This window comes from Aptenodytes patagonicus, chromosome 5, assembly GCF_965638725.1.
Source record: "Aptenodytes patagonicus chromosome 5, bAptPat1.pri.cur, whole genome shotgun sequence".
In the NCBI taxonomy this organism is placed as follows: domain Eukaryota; kingdom Metazoa; phylum Chordata; class Aves; order Sphenisciformes; family Spheniscidae; genus Aptenodytes; species Aptenodytes patagonicus.
Genome location: NC_134953.1, coordinates 49325137 through 49339017, shown reverse-complemented (window position 1 = coordinate 49339017; position 13881 = coordinate 49325137). Strand labels below are relative to the sequence as shown.

At 56.4% G+C, this 13881-nt stretch overlaps 1 protein-coding gene across 2 annotated transcripts in view; it reads left to right on the top strand.

The window, feature by feature from the left end:
• The first annotated feature begins 617 nt into the window (after window positions 1–617).
• The window catches only part of ASTN1 (astrotactin 1), a 57182-nt gene continuing 43918 nt past the window's right edge, over window positions 618–13881 (top strand). For both annotated transcript variants that reach the window (XM_076339647.1, XM_076339646.1), the window contains exon 1: window positions 618–900. In XM_076339647.1, coding sequence (XP_076195762.1) covers window positions 618–900 — 283 coding nt within the window. The remainder of the gene's footprint in view (window positions 901–13881) is intronic.

The window sequence follows — 13881 nt, the reverse complement described above, 5'->3', positions numbered from 1 at the left end:
CATCCGGTGCAAAAAGAACGAGCAGGTTTGGGGTTGGCCCCTACGCTCCCAATATCTCTTTTCAAAACACACAGGCTTGGGGGCTTTGGAGGTCTGTGACTTCTCCTGGGGCTTTGGAGGTCTGGGACTTTGGAGGTCCATGGCTTCTGCTGGGATTTTGGAGGTCTGGGATTTTGAAGGTCCATGACTTCTCGGATTCTGGAGGTCTGGGATTTTGGAGGTCTGGGACTTCGGAGGTCCATGATTTCTCCTGGGGGGGTACCTGTAAGTTATTCTCAGTGCAGAAGGACGCAAAGGCAGCCGGGCCGGGCCAGGCAGCACCGGCACCCCTCCCGCCACCGCATCGCTCCGCAGCCCTCCCGGTTTTCCAGGGATGCGGGAAAAAATGGGGGAAGCGGAGGGGGGGGGAGGCTCGGGGCCGGGGAAACCGAGCCTTCCCGTGCCGTGCCGAGCATAGCCGTGCCGTGCCGTGCCGAGCCGAGCCGAGCCGAGCATAGCCGTGCCGTGCCGAGCCGCACGGGGAGGCGCCGGGCCCCGCGTCCCCGCCCCTCGCCGCCGCCGCCGCCCGCCCGCCCGCCCGCCCGCCCGGCGCTGGGAGCGCGGCGCGGGGCTCCAAGATGGCTTTGGCCGGGCTGTGCGCCCTGCTCGCCGGCTGCTGCCTGGCGGCGGGCAGCGGCCCCGCCGAGGCGGCGGCGGAGGCGGCGGCCAAGGAGCTGGAGTGTAAGCTGAAGAGCATCACGGTGTCGGCGCTGCCCTTCCTGCGGGAGAACGACCTCAGCATCATGCACGGCCCCTCGGCCGCCGAGCCCAAGCTGCTCTTCTCCGTCCGCAACGATTTCCCCGGCGAGATGGTGGTGGTGGATGACCTGGAGAATACGGAGCTGCCTTACTTCGTGCTGGGTGAGCCTCCGGGCGGGCCTGCGGGCAGCGCCGGTACGCGGCGGGTCCCCTCCCCTCCCAGCAGCGGGCCCCGAGCATCCCCGGCTGCGGGGCTCCTCCCTGCGGCACCGGCGTGCGGGTACCCTGCAGCAGCTCGGCCCCGGTGTCGGTTCACCCAGCTGCAGCATCCCGGCCCCGGGGCCGGTTCACCCCGCTGCAGCATCTCGGCACCGGCTGCAGCACCGGGCTGGATGCTGTGGAGGTGCTGCAGGCCTGGGGTGCTCGGTGCATCCCTGGGTTGTTGTCCGCAGGGCTTATCTCCAGCTCGGTGCACGGCCACCAGCGGCTCGTGCTGGCAGGAGGCCCACAGTCTGCTTCCAGTGTAGCTGGCCGGAGGTGAGGGTTTCTGCCTTGTGTGCCCCCAAGCAGAGTCACTTTTCCTGCAGCCTCGTGCAAAAATACTCCAGTGTCCAGCATTTCCCATCCCACCTGTGTGTGCTGTCTCCAGTACTCCTGCCCCCGGGTTTTAAGGTTTGGCCTGCTCACATGGTCCAGGTGTTTTCCACCCACACTAGCTAGGCCCCTGCACTTCACCCACTGTGAGGCACATCTGCCCAAATCTGAGGGGCTTCTTCAGTTTTCATCCACCAAAAAAGCGAAGGATTTGCTCTTTTCTTTATGCAAGGCCTCTGCCACTTGTGCGCAGGGACCCACTGCCCTCCGCGCCACCTGGAACAAGTTGCTGAGATTTTTAATTTCTAGTGATATTTGTGCAGAGTACTAGTTTCCTACCACTGCCTGCATGTAACACCCCGCCCCAGGCAAATGCTGCTGTCACTTTCCTAGCAGCCCCGTGGGGGCTGTCCACACCTCCTGCAAGCATTGTCCATCCGTTGCTGCTCCAGCAGCACCTTGGGTGCCCTGTGAAGTTTTTAAAATGCCACCCTTATCTGAATGTTATCCCAAAAATGAGGCACTGGCGTGTCGCTTTGTGTGGCATTGTCCCTCTATGCCACCCTTGTGTGCAGGCAGAGCGTACAGTTGGCTCCAACCTGTTTTTCTCCCCAGCACTTCATCACCTCCCTGGCCCCCAGACCCTTCTGCATGCAAAAACACCCCCGGTCCTGGGTGCTGTGTGGGCTCAGGGCAGCGCTTGTCGCTGCATGGGCATCTCCCTTCTCCCGTGAGAAAGGCAGAGGCAGGTGGGGGCTGTTGATGCCATGGCGGGGGGGCTGTGCGGGGACACCCACAGACGATTTGCTCAAGGCCAGGGGCTGTGCGGGGAGGGGGCAGCAGGCTGTGCTGCTCCCTAGTCCCCCGGTCCAAGCCCTGTGCTGCAGGATGCTGCAGCGGAGGCCGGAGAGCGTTGCTGTGGCAACGGGGCGGCAGAGCGGCAGATGCAGGGGACGCGTAGGCATGGCCACCAGCCCCGTGCTGCCTTGATGCCCCAAAGGCGACATGGGTGCTTGTCCCCTGCCACCCTTGGACCCGATCCCAGGGAGCTGGACCCCGATGGGTCCCAGGGCCTGGGATGCTGCCAGCGGGGAGCATCTGGGCAGGGATGTATGGCTTTGATTGGGCAGGCGTCCCCGGGCATGGCCCTTGGCTGGTACTGCGGGGATTTCCCCTGGGATTTTTCAAATCCACGAGGTGCCATATGCTGGGCAGCGCAGGAGAGGACCCACCTGCCCTTACAGCCCCCACTGCACCGAGGACTTGCACTGATGATGCCTGGCAAGGTTTGCTTTCACCTCCTTCTGCTTATGGCCACCAAACAAATATGAGGACGGTTGGCCCTGTGTCAGCGCACCCTGATGTCCTGGTGGTGGCTGGGCTGTCCTGGGCATTGCCACCTGGGACATCGGTCCCCTGAGAGCCTGTCCGTGCACGGGGCTGCACCAGCCCCCGGCATGCAAGGGTTTGGATTGTGGAGACACAGAGGTGGTCCCAGTACAAGTCTCCCACCGTGGGATGCTGGGGCTGGGCTGGCAGGACAGGGCACCTCATGGGCCCCCTGTTTGCCAGGGTTCTGGCTTGGTGGCTCCCAGGAAATGCCACATTACATCTCCCTCCCTCCTGCGAGAGAAGGGCTTGCTTTGAAGCCGGCATGGCCACTTTGCCATGTGTGGGTATTATTATTGTTGTTGTTGTTCTGCTGCTTTGCCATGTGTGGGTGTTGTTATTATTATTGTTGTTGTTGTTATTATTATTAGCCTGGGCACTGCTTTTGCATGGCAGAAGCCCTGAAGTGCAAGAGGTCTTGCAAGACCCAGACTTAGTAACTCAGATGCTGCATCCTCTGAAGCCGGAGAGCTCCCATCCCAAGAAACCCATGGGGCAGAGAGCATCACTGCTGGCCTGCGCACTCGGTGGGGATGTGGCCATGTCGGGTCGATGCATAGAACCGGTGTCAGTGGCTGTTTGTGTTTCCACAAAGCTTGTGTGTGGCTGGAGGGTGCATTTGAGCATCCTTCCAGGAACCTGGCTTCATGCAGTGCTGATTGCACCGTCCCTGGCAAACCCCAGACCCATTAATTGTGCCCACCTTGTTGCATTTGAATGTACAATAATGTGTTGGAGTGGTGGATAATCCCCACATCCACCTCTGTGCCTCTGAGCCAGGTCTGGTTCAGGGTGTCTCTACCAGGGAGGGAGCTGGGTGACTGGGAGCTTGCTCCTTCTCCTCTTGGTGGTTTTTGCATCCAGGGCCTGTGTACAGGGAAGGGGTTCCCAAGGCGGAGGGGAGCTGCCCCACCAGCTGGCAGGGGCTTGGACCGGACCCCAGGGTGCTGCCCCCGGGCTGGGGAGGGTGTGGGTGTGGGCTTTGAGCACTGCAAAGGGCAGGTGGTGCTCCATGGGTGCTCCTGGCAATGGCACATTGGCTCTGCCACGTGGGATCTCGAGCAACTCACTCAAGGTTGTTCTGTGCCTCAGTTTCCCCACAAAGATGGCAGGAGTGTGCGGGAAGGTGGCTGCAGCAGGCTGGGATCACAGCAGGGGAAGGGGTGAGGGGAGCAGCCAGGAAAGGGTCAGGATCAGGGAGCCCAAGGGTATCCAGGTGTCATCCCCTGACGGCCCTGGCTGTCCCCCTCAAAACTCCCCCTAAATATTTCAAGTGCTTTCAAGCTTGGCTGGTGTTTGTGGAGACCGGCGTGTGTGGTTTTCCCTGCCTTGGTGGCACCTCCCTGCTGTAGTGGCCAAGCTGGGCATCCCACCAAAGGGCACATGGGTCAAGGTTTTTCCCCTGGCTAGAGATGTGCTGGGGTCTTTGGAGAGCCATGTATGTTGCTTGCTAAAAATAGGGTGCTGGGGGTGTGTGTTGAACTGGGCACCCCAAAAATGGCTGTCACTCCCTACCCCTGACGAGGCGCTCTGGTAACATAATCAACTTAATGATGAGTGTGGAGGTTGTGGGCATCCCCTCGCTGCTGGTGGGTGGTGTGGCAGGGACTTTGATGGACCCCCCTGAGCCAAGCTCTGCCAGGGCTCGCCCGTGTGGGCGGGGGTGATGGGGACCTGGGGGTTGTCTGCCCGGCCTTGGGGTCTGTGGGGGGCGGTGGGAAAGTCATGTGTGGGGACTGGCATCCATCCCCTTCATGCGTTTGCTTCTCCCTGCTGCAGGTAGCAGTGAGCTGTGGCTCAGCTGGGGACTAGGGGGGATGCGCTTGCTTTGGCTTGCCCTGATCTGCTGCTCTGCGGCTTTAGCTTTATATTTATCTCTACTCAAGAGGGTGAGGCATTGCTTGCTGCCCGCTCTCCGTGGAACATTTTTGGGTCTCACCACCCTCAGCCCTCCCGGTGCCAGAGGCAGGTGTGTTGAGTGCATTAGTGCTCAGCCCTCCCAAATGTGGGGACTCCGTGGCTGCTCCCATGTTCCTCTGAAAGCAGAGGGATAGTTTTTTGGATTATTATTGCTGGTTTATGGCAAGGGGAGGCACTTGGGCAGGGCTTTCAGCTGCTTCATAGCTCCCTTTGCTAATGAATGGAGCGTGTTTTAATTGCACTGGCTGCCTTCTTGTGCATGTGGTCCCCATGCACATCACCTTTCACGCTCGTACCCATAAAAAACCACACGGTTTTATATGCATGTCCTCAAAGGGACTCTGACACCATCCCCCCCCCCTTTTGCTGCGAGGTTTTTTCCCACCTCCTGAATTTTTGGGAAGCCGTGAGGGCGTGGGAACAGGGATGGGGCTGCTCGCTGGTGTGCGCTGGGCTGCCTGCATTTAAAAGCACCTGGTTTCATCCTGCTTTAAATCAAGGAAACCTCCCTTTGAGATGGTCGCCTTTCATCTCGTTTTGTGTTTGTTGCATTAGTTGTATTTTTTCCTGAAGGGAGGCCGAGTCTCACTGGTCAGTGGCCATTAAGAAATGCTAATTAGCAGCTCAATATTCCCTGTCTGCTAACCTTCACAGCCCCTTCTTCCTTGCTGCTTGGCTTGGCAGCATCCAGCCGCATTTGATATGTGATTAACTGGATTCACACTCCTGCGGGCTGCTAATTTTTTTGGGCCCCATCCTTCACAGGTTACAAACCGGCAAGTGGGATATTTATTAGCGTCCTAGCTTCCCACGGCCCCTTGGGCTCGGCGGAAATTTGCAATGCAATTAAAAACTGCGCGAAAGACAGCTTCTTTGACTCCTTCGCCCAAGTAACGCATTAGATATTTGAAAAACAAAGTCTTGAAATGCAGTTTTGTGCATAAAATGGACTTGAGGAATGAGAAAGCGGAGCTGATGGGTTGAACCCGTGCTTTCTGGGTGCCGGATAATTCAAGATCTTGAAATACCAGATGGTTTATCGTGTTCTGTTCTTTTTTTTTCCTGAGCATGGAGGAGCTGAAGGAGCTTCTTCTGCCTCCTCGGTTTCCAGCCCAGCTGCCGTGCCCTGAAACAGGGGCAGCGCAGCCCCTCGCCCCCCAACTTCCCCCACTCCCCATCGCCCTCACAGGAGCCTTGGCAGCAGAGGATGGGGGAAGGTTCTTAACTTCAATGACTTTAATAGATTATCATAAACTCAGGCCTTAATACAAGCTGTCATGATTTCAAATTATCTTACTTTTAAATTAAATAGATTCCTTTTTAAATACAAAATCAATTCTAATTTTTTAGAGGGGTGAGATTTTTCAAAGGCACCAATGAGTTGGGCATATTTAACTGCCCTTGAATATCTCCCCAAAATATCTAATCAATTTTTTTTGTTAAATCTCTGCTAAGCTCTTAACTGTGCTGGTGGATGCTCTGGCCATGACTTCCCTGGGTTAATAACAGGGGGATAGCAAGGGGGGTTGTAGCAATGCAAGACGGACTGCTGTGGGGATGCGGGCTGCCGCTAATCGGGGTGACAGGCCGCCGGCACGCCTGCCCGTCCTGGCTCTCCTTCCAGGCTGCACGGGGAGGCGGCAAGATGTGACACTCATCAGCTCTCATCCACGTCCTGCGCGTCTCCCCACTGCCGTGGACTGCGGGAGGTGGTGTTCCCCCGCTGTCTGCCCTTGACCCCCAGCTCCTAAATGGAGGGAAGCAGGAGCCAAGGGGCTGCAGGATTGCATTATCCTTTTTTTTTTTTTTTTCTACATCAAATGAGAAGAGCATCCCGTTGGGTTTTGGTTGGGGGTTGCTTGGCCCCACTCTGCTTGCTTGGATCTGGGTGCTGGTTGTGGGTCCCAAAGCTGGTGGCACGCAGGGCAGCTCTTTGGTCCCAAGCTTTCCACGGTGGGAAAGGGCATCTTGGGGTGTTGTGGTGCTGGTCCCCAGCTCAACTTCATTTCCAATGGAGGTGAGGGCACCCTAGTATCACCACTGGAGCTCCCCTTCCCTGTCATGCGTCCCCATCCTGCATGGGACCAGGGCATGGCAGAGGGCTGCAGTGGGGCTGGTCCCACTGTGAGACCCACATCATCGCTCTGGTGCGAACCTTGCACCTGGAAATAGGTGTAATGGTGAAATAATGGAGCAAATATTAAGAAATTCTTAAGTACCTAGAGAATAACCCAGTTAAATTATACCAGAGGAGCTCAATTGCCTTGCTTAGATTGATTGAATTACTAAATGAGCCTGACTAATGGAATGGAGTGGATATATTGGACTTTTACTCAAGATCCTGAAATAATTTCTCTAATAAGATTGTGAGCCATTAATTGAACTTGGCTTTGATCCTGGACACTGTCGCATGCACTGAAACCTGGCGGTATGATCTATGCTCCCGCGTGCCCGGCCAAGGGGGCAGCTGCCGGCACCTCCCCACTGGGCGGTTTGGAGGGTGGCCAGGGGGTTCACCGGGGGGGTCCTGGTCCCAACCCACCCACACCAGGACCTGCGGTGGAGAAGGGACACTGAAACGCCCCATCTTGGCAGCCCTCCTGCCCCTTGGCAAAACCCACCCTGGCAGTGGGATGCGCTTAATCCCCTTCTGCTGCCAGCAGCTGATCGTCTGGCCTGGGTCCTAACCCTAGTTCCCATCGCTGCGGGGTGAATTTCAGATGGATGCTTTGGGGTTTACATCTCCTGCAAATCCGGGGGGTGCCACCTTCTTCCTACACCCTCTTGGAGTGATCGATGCTAGTGGTGGGACGTTATCCGTAGCATCCAGAGCACTGCCGGCTGCCCAGTCTGTGGTGTGAGATGCTTCCCTCCCCATTGCTTGCCGCTTCCTTTTTTCTCCATCAAACCTGGCCCATTGCTGAGACCTCAGTGCTGCTGCACCTTCTTCCCCCTCTGATGCTTTAGTGCTTGCTTTTTGCACTGGAGGTGTCCTCTTGGGTGCTGGCAGCAGAGGCCAGCATGCCCCAAAGGGTGCCACCAAGGTCTGGGGGATTGCAGAGCTTCCAGCAAAGCAGAGAGGGGCCTGCCGAGGGGATGCATCCTGCCCTGGACCTACCCTGCAGCACCTGGTGGGACAGGACAGGCTCATCTAATAGGGTTTGGATGCAAACTGCTGGTGGGCCCCCATTCCTGCCCTTGCTCTTGGCCATGCAATGTAAACCTGACCTCTCTACATCCCTTTTCCAGCTGAAGGATGGGGCCAGAGTGGGTGAGGTGACCTGCTCAGAGCCACTGAAGCACCAAGCGCACTACCCATGCCTGGTCACACACTCTCCTCCGGGTGATGGAGCCCAGCACCAGCCTCAGCTATGAGCAGGGGCAGCCCTTAAAACCCAGCAGCCGGGGTGGAAAATGCTGCAGAAAAGTGGGCAGCATCCCTGGGAGGAGCACGGGGTGCCCCATGGCCAAACCGGGGGTGACCAAGGCTCAGGAGGGAGGCACAGGGTGTACAACCCCATCCTTATGGACACCTTGCCCCCATGCTGTGCCCATCACCGACCCGCTCTCTTACTAGGAGTGGAGGTTTCAGGGGAATGGCAGATGCAGAGGGCCTCTTGTATATTTTTTCTTAACCAAGGGAAAAAAAAAAAAGAAATAGGGATTTCGTCTCTGGGAACCCGTTGCTACAGCAACCGTGCATCCAGCCAGCTCCAGTGGCAGCGGGGCTGGGAGGGGATCTCGCTGACCCAGAAAGCGGTGGGGGGAGTGGGCTGTGGGGCCACTTGGCGTTTCAGTGGTGGATATCAGGGTCTGGCAGCACCCAGCAGGGCAGGCAGGGGACCGGCACTCAGCCAAGGGGGCTGCAGGGTCTGGCCGATGTTTTGGCTGGATATGCAGAGCAATGCTCCTGGCTCCCTTTAACCACTCCCAGCCTTAATATCTCAGACCATAGCCTGGCAGGGATGCTCAGGCTTGCTCCCATTCCTGTGCTGAGACCTGTCCCAGTTTCAGGGGCCAGGCTGCCCGCGTGGGTGCTCCTCGAAGGCCCCCAAAGCTTTGCAGGCATGATTTACCCCCAGGAATTGGCTGTGGTCCATGCAGTGGAGGGGACCCTCAGGCAGCTGCATGCCTCCCTGATGCTGTTATCTCACCTCTGCCCTGCTCTTCCCATGCCAGTGGCATTTGCTCCTGGGCCGCAGCCCATTTCCTACCATTTTATTTCTTCTTTTCTTTTTTTTTTTTTTTTTTTTTTTTTTTTTAGTGGTTGCTTAGCCAGCTAAATGGAGGCTCTGAAATCATCTCCCTTGGAGTCTCGCTGCAGAGCGGTCCTTCAAATGAAGGAATTTTTGCCTGGCGGGATTAAGGCAGCATCTGGATGGTGACGGCTCTGTCATTTAAGACTGGTTGTCCTTTTACTTGCTAATTGCCAGGTTCTGGCTTCTCTGCAGCCAGCCTGGCTGCAGCCACCGGCTCACATTTGTCTAGATAAGGGAAGATTTTTGTTTGCCAGGTTCTTGCCGCTCTGCTATGGCTTAATGCTGAGAAAACGCCCAGAGGAGAGCATCCTCCGCTCCTGCATGCCGCGTTGGTATTTCTGATCCTGTTTTGCTGCCCTGCAGCGGGGGGATGCTCAGGATGGATGCTTGCCCCGCAGCACCAGCACTGGGCTCTTTGGGGTCTGGTTTGGGACATGGTCTAAGCTGACCCCACACTTTGCTTTGCTGCGGGACCTCGTTTGCCAGTGATGGGCGCAAGCAGGGGTCTGAGCCTGTCCCCTCCACCATGTCCTGTCTGCAGAGCCTGAGGTCTGCTGGGTAATGGGCAGGGGCTTTTTTTACCATTTGTAATTGAAGGGGGGGTAAAGGGTCCTTGAGACGCCCTCTATCTGGTGGTGGCACATCGGTCACAGACGTTTGGGATCCAGCGTCCCCAATGCAAGAGGAGACACGGTCCCTTTCCTGGCTGGCTCTGAGGCGTTTCAGTAATTAGGATGACTAACGAGTGTAGCAGAGCAAGCAGCTATGGGGGATGCAGAGAGCTGGCTTTGCTCCTGCGGGGAGCTGATCCAGCTGAAAACTAACCTGGTGGAGGAAAGATGTTGGAGAAGGGTTGGAGAAGGCAGCAGGAGATGTTAAAGAGACCCTACCTGTGCCCTTGCATGGACACATTGCTTCTGCTTGGCCCGGTGAGGGCTATGTTGCCTCAGGAGTGCTCCCCGAATCAGGTCCACGGTCCAAGGGAAACCATCACCTGGCCGCTGGACCCTTTTGGGATGGAGGTCTGCCTAGTGGGCAGGGGAAACTGGGTACAGGCAGGACCTTGATCTTGGTTTTTGGGGGCAACACCTCCTGTTCCTCTCTCCTGCACCCCTATCCTCTCCCCTGCCAAAGAACCTGGCCATGATGTCACCGTCACAACACAGTGGCTGCCTGGGAAAGCAGATATTAGCAATCCCGAAATATCCCAGGGACAGGCTCTTGTGTGATGGGAGACAGTTACCATGGAAACCTCCTTCAAATAAAAAAAAAAAGAAAAAAACCCCTGAAATTTAAAGCAGCCTTGTAGCTCAGAGGAACTGTAGACCTTATTATGGGTTTTGGCAAGCCCCCTTTTTTCTTTTATTTGTTCCAGCTAAAAGCTCCAAGAGACAAGGCAATTAATTTGAGCATCCCAAGGGGAGTGAGAGAGGGAGGGCACAGTGCTGGGAACCCGCTGCCCGGCCCAGTGGGCTCCCGGTCCTCCCCAGTGCCACTGCCCCACAGCCACCAAATGCCATCCCATAATGGGGTTTCTCCACCATGGATGAAGAAGCAGGGTGGTTTTTTAGAAGAGGTGGCTTAAGGCTTAAAAACCCCCTTCCTAGCTCTGTACGTGGAGGGTTGGGGGGGGGTTGGTGTGAACGAAGGGTTCAGGGTGCTGCAAGGAGGTGTGAGGATATGGGAAACAACTACAGGGCACAGCTCCAGCATGGGGGCGGGTGGCTCAGTGCAGGTCAGGGTGATTTATCTTTATGTGTGTGGCATCAGGAGGTAGTGCCCTTTCTCCTGCTGAGAAGGGCAGCGTCGTGGCAGGGGGCTCCTGCAGGGATCCGTTGAGCTGGCTGGCTTCAGTGGGGAAGGAGAGATGCCTGAGAGAGGAGACATCATGCTCCCAAATTTTCTTGCCAGGGTCAACTTTGCAGCTGTGGCCGCAGGGTCCCGGGGGGGCTAAGTCCAGCTCAGCAGACTTTAAATTGCTGAGGTGCTCTCAGCCTGTCTGCTCCCCTAATGATGTCCCCAGTGTTCGCAGCCACTGGGAAATCTCCTGGAAATGTCAGGTTCGGACCGGAGATCTCGCCATGCCTCCCACCATCCCGGGCTGGCCCCGAGCTCCTCTGGGTGCTGCTTTCCTGGTGGCGGTCATGCCAGTGTGGAGCTGTTTTGCCATCCCAGAGCTGCATCTCCCCAACGTTTCCTCTATTGCTCAGTCAGAAATAGCTGGGCTCTGGCTTTCGCCACTTTGGGAGAGCTCTGGAGAGGAGCAGTGATGGGACTCAAGAGCCATCGTGCTGCTGTAAAGCTGCTGGTTTTCTTGATGGCAAAAGGGACAAGCCAGGGAGTTTGTCTTTGCAGACATGACACATGTGGCCTGGGAATCTGGGGGGGGAATTACAAATGTCTCTGCCAGACCGTGAGTGGGGAGCTGCAGAGGTCTTGTCCCAGGTCATGCCAAGGTGCAGCTTTAGCTGGGCTGGGATGTGTGTCCAAGCATCCGCAAGCAAGACAGTGCCTGAAACATCCTTCCAGGGAAAAATCAAACCAATTTTATTAGCTTTTCAGCAGGAGCTGCTCTTTTCCCGCGGGTACTGTGCTCTTGGCATGCTCAGACCTGGTGGGCAGGAGAAATAGCGCAGCTCCCTCAGTGGATGGTGGAAATGCCTATGAGCTGGGGAGGGGAGCACCGCATGCATCGAGCCCGCTTAGTTAACCTTGGACCCAGGCTGGCTTCCACAGCTTTTTATTATCACGTTTCCCCCTTTTCTTGTTTGTTGAGTAAGGCATATCACTGGTTAACAGCTGGAGTACTCAGCCTCAAGCCACCGGCCCCGAGCATCCCCCCGAAGTCCGCCAGCACGAACTGGGGTGAAGGGGTGTCCTGTGGGCACTGGGGCTGGGGGCTGAATGAGGGATGTGGAGGTTCCCAGGAGGGATGTGGTGCATGTTTCCCCATGGGACAGTGGTAGCGTGGTCAGCCCAGTCTGGATCCAGCCGCCTCCTTGTAATTAAAGCTCAGCACCAGGGAAGAAGGACTGTTCACGTGCCGTGGGATGAAAGACAGCATGCGTGTGAAACGCAGCTGTGCCAGCAGCAGGAAAGCATTGGGATGATGGAGGGAGGGCAGGAAAGGAAGGACCATGAGGTGGGAGGAGAGGCGTGATGGGAGGAGGTAGTAAATAACTGGAGGGACCATGCGAAAGCTGAGGGGTGTTAGGAGTGGTGATGGAGGGTACTGGCAGAGCCACTCGCTGCGGGTGTGAGCCGTGGCATCCCTGGTGGCTTCTTGAAGCCACTGTGCACGGAGCCCAGTAAAGCGCCCTTTGGAGCTAATCACCGCAGGAATTAATGGCTGGTTTCACACCGGGTGGCAGCATCTGTGTCCTGGGAATAGCACTGCAAAGGCCATGGCCATGTATTTGGTGGTTTTCTGGCCGAGGAAGGGAGGATGTGGCAGGCTGGCCCACTAAGCCCCAGTCTTGGCAACAGCCAGAGCCCACGGGGATAAAGCAAAGATGTGGCCATAAATGCAGGAGTTTGCAGTTACCCACTGCTCAGCATCTGGTAGGGCTTTTTGCTCTCAAGGTACCGAAAATGCAGCTCACTCCTCGCCTTGATTTAATTTTGTTTGCTTACAGAAATGCTGCTTATTTGCTAACATGGGATGCTGCTTCCCTTTGGTGCAGGAGGAGCAAGAAGCAGCAGCCCCTCACTCAGAAACCCCTTGGTCACAGGGCGCTGCCCTGGCCAGGGCGACCCTGAGCACTTTGCTGGGCTGGAGCATCCTGGCTCCATCCCCTTTTTTCTGGCCATCCCAGATTTCAGCCCTGGACTAAGAAAATAAGTAGATTTTCCTCTTTTTTTCCATGCGAATGCTAGGGAATGTTCTGCCTGTGGTTATGATACTGGGGTTTCCTTTTCCCTGCCAAGGGCGCGAGCCCCGCCTGCAAAGACAGGCAGGTAAATACAGGCAGGGCCGTGCTGCTGTGCAATCGCATTAAAGCTGATGGGTGCTGAAACCAAAGAGCAGCATTACATAATTTGGACTGCAATGCAGAAGCGCTTGCTTAATTTTTAATTACCCAATCGCTGCATGTATGTAGCTCTCAACCTGGGAAGCGGGGTCAGCACGCGGGCACATGCAAGGGGTCCTTGCTGGCAAAGATGATAGGAAAGCCTTCCTTCAAGTTTCCGTCCCTCCTGGCATGATGGGAAGAAATGTGTTCCCGTGGCACCGGCACGCATGGCAGGAGCAGGGCTAAGCCGTGGTGGCTGGGAAGGATGCTCTGCAGCCACCCCAGGGACCGAGGGGTGTCCCGTTGAGCAGTGGGAGAAGGGATGCAGGTCTGCAAAGGTCTTTGAAGTTTCTCTGGGTCGCAGTGTTAGATAAATGGAAGACACCATGGTTGCTTTGCATCCAGATTTCCCATAGCTGCTAGTAAAAGAGCCCTGAGTGCCTCCTGGGGTGGGTTTGTTGGGATGTGGGAGAAAAGGTGAAGGAGCTGCCGTAGACCTCAGCTGTGAAGCACTGTTTCTTCCCCTCCCTATTCTCCCCCTCTTTCAAATCCCTGCTCTGCACTTTCTGTCCTTCCTACAAAGGCAGCCACCTCGGAGCAGCTTAGGCTTCAAAGTTCCCAAAATAACAAAGGTTAAAATAAATTAAAAAAAAAAAAAAGAGTCGCTGCAAGATCAAGTCAGTGCTCCACTTGCACCCGGGCTTGGAGCTTCAAAGTACCTGCAAAGAGCCCCCCGTGGTGTCTGTGGTTGGGTGTTTCAATGCTTGGGGTCCTGTCTTCATCATCCTGAAGCCATGGGAAATTTGGCAGTAGCCAGGATGAGACCACTGGTAATTGCATCCATTGAAAGTGGCGGGGGGGTCCTGCTGCTTTTGCTGACCATGGGGGCAAACTGGAGAAGGTGTCTCACGGAGGAGAGGGTCGTGGTGGCTGCAGCGATGGGCAGGCCGATGCGGGTGAGATGGGTG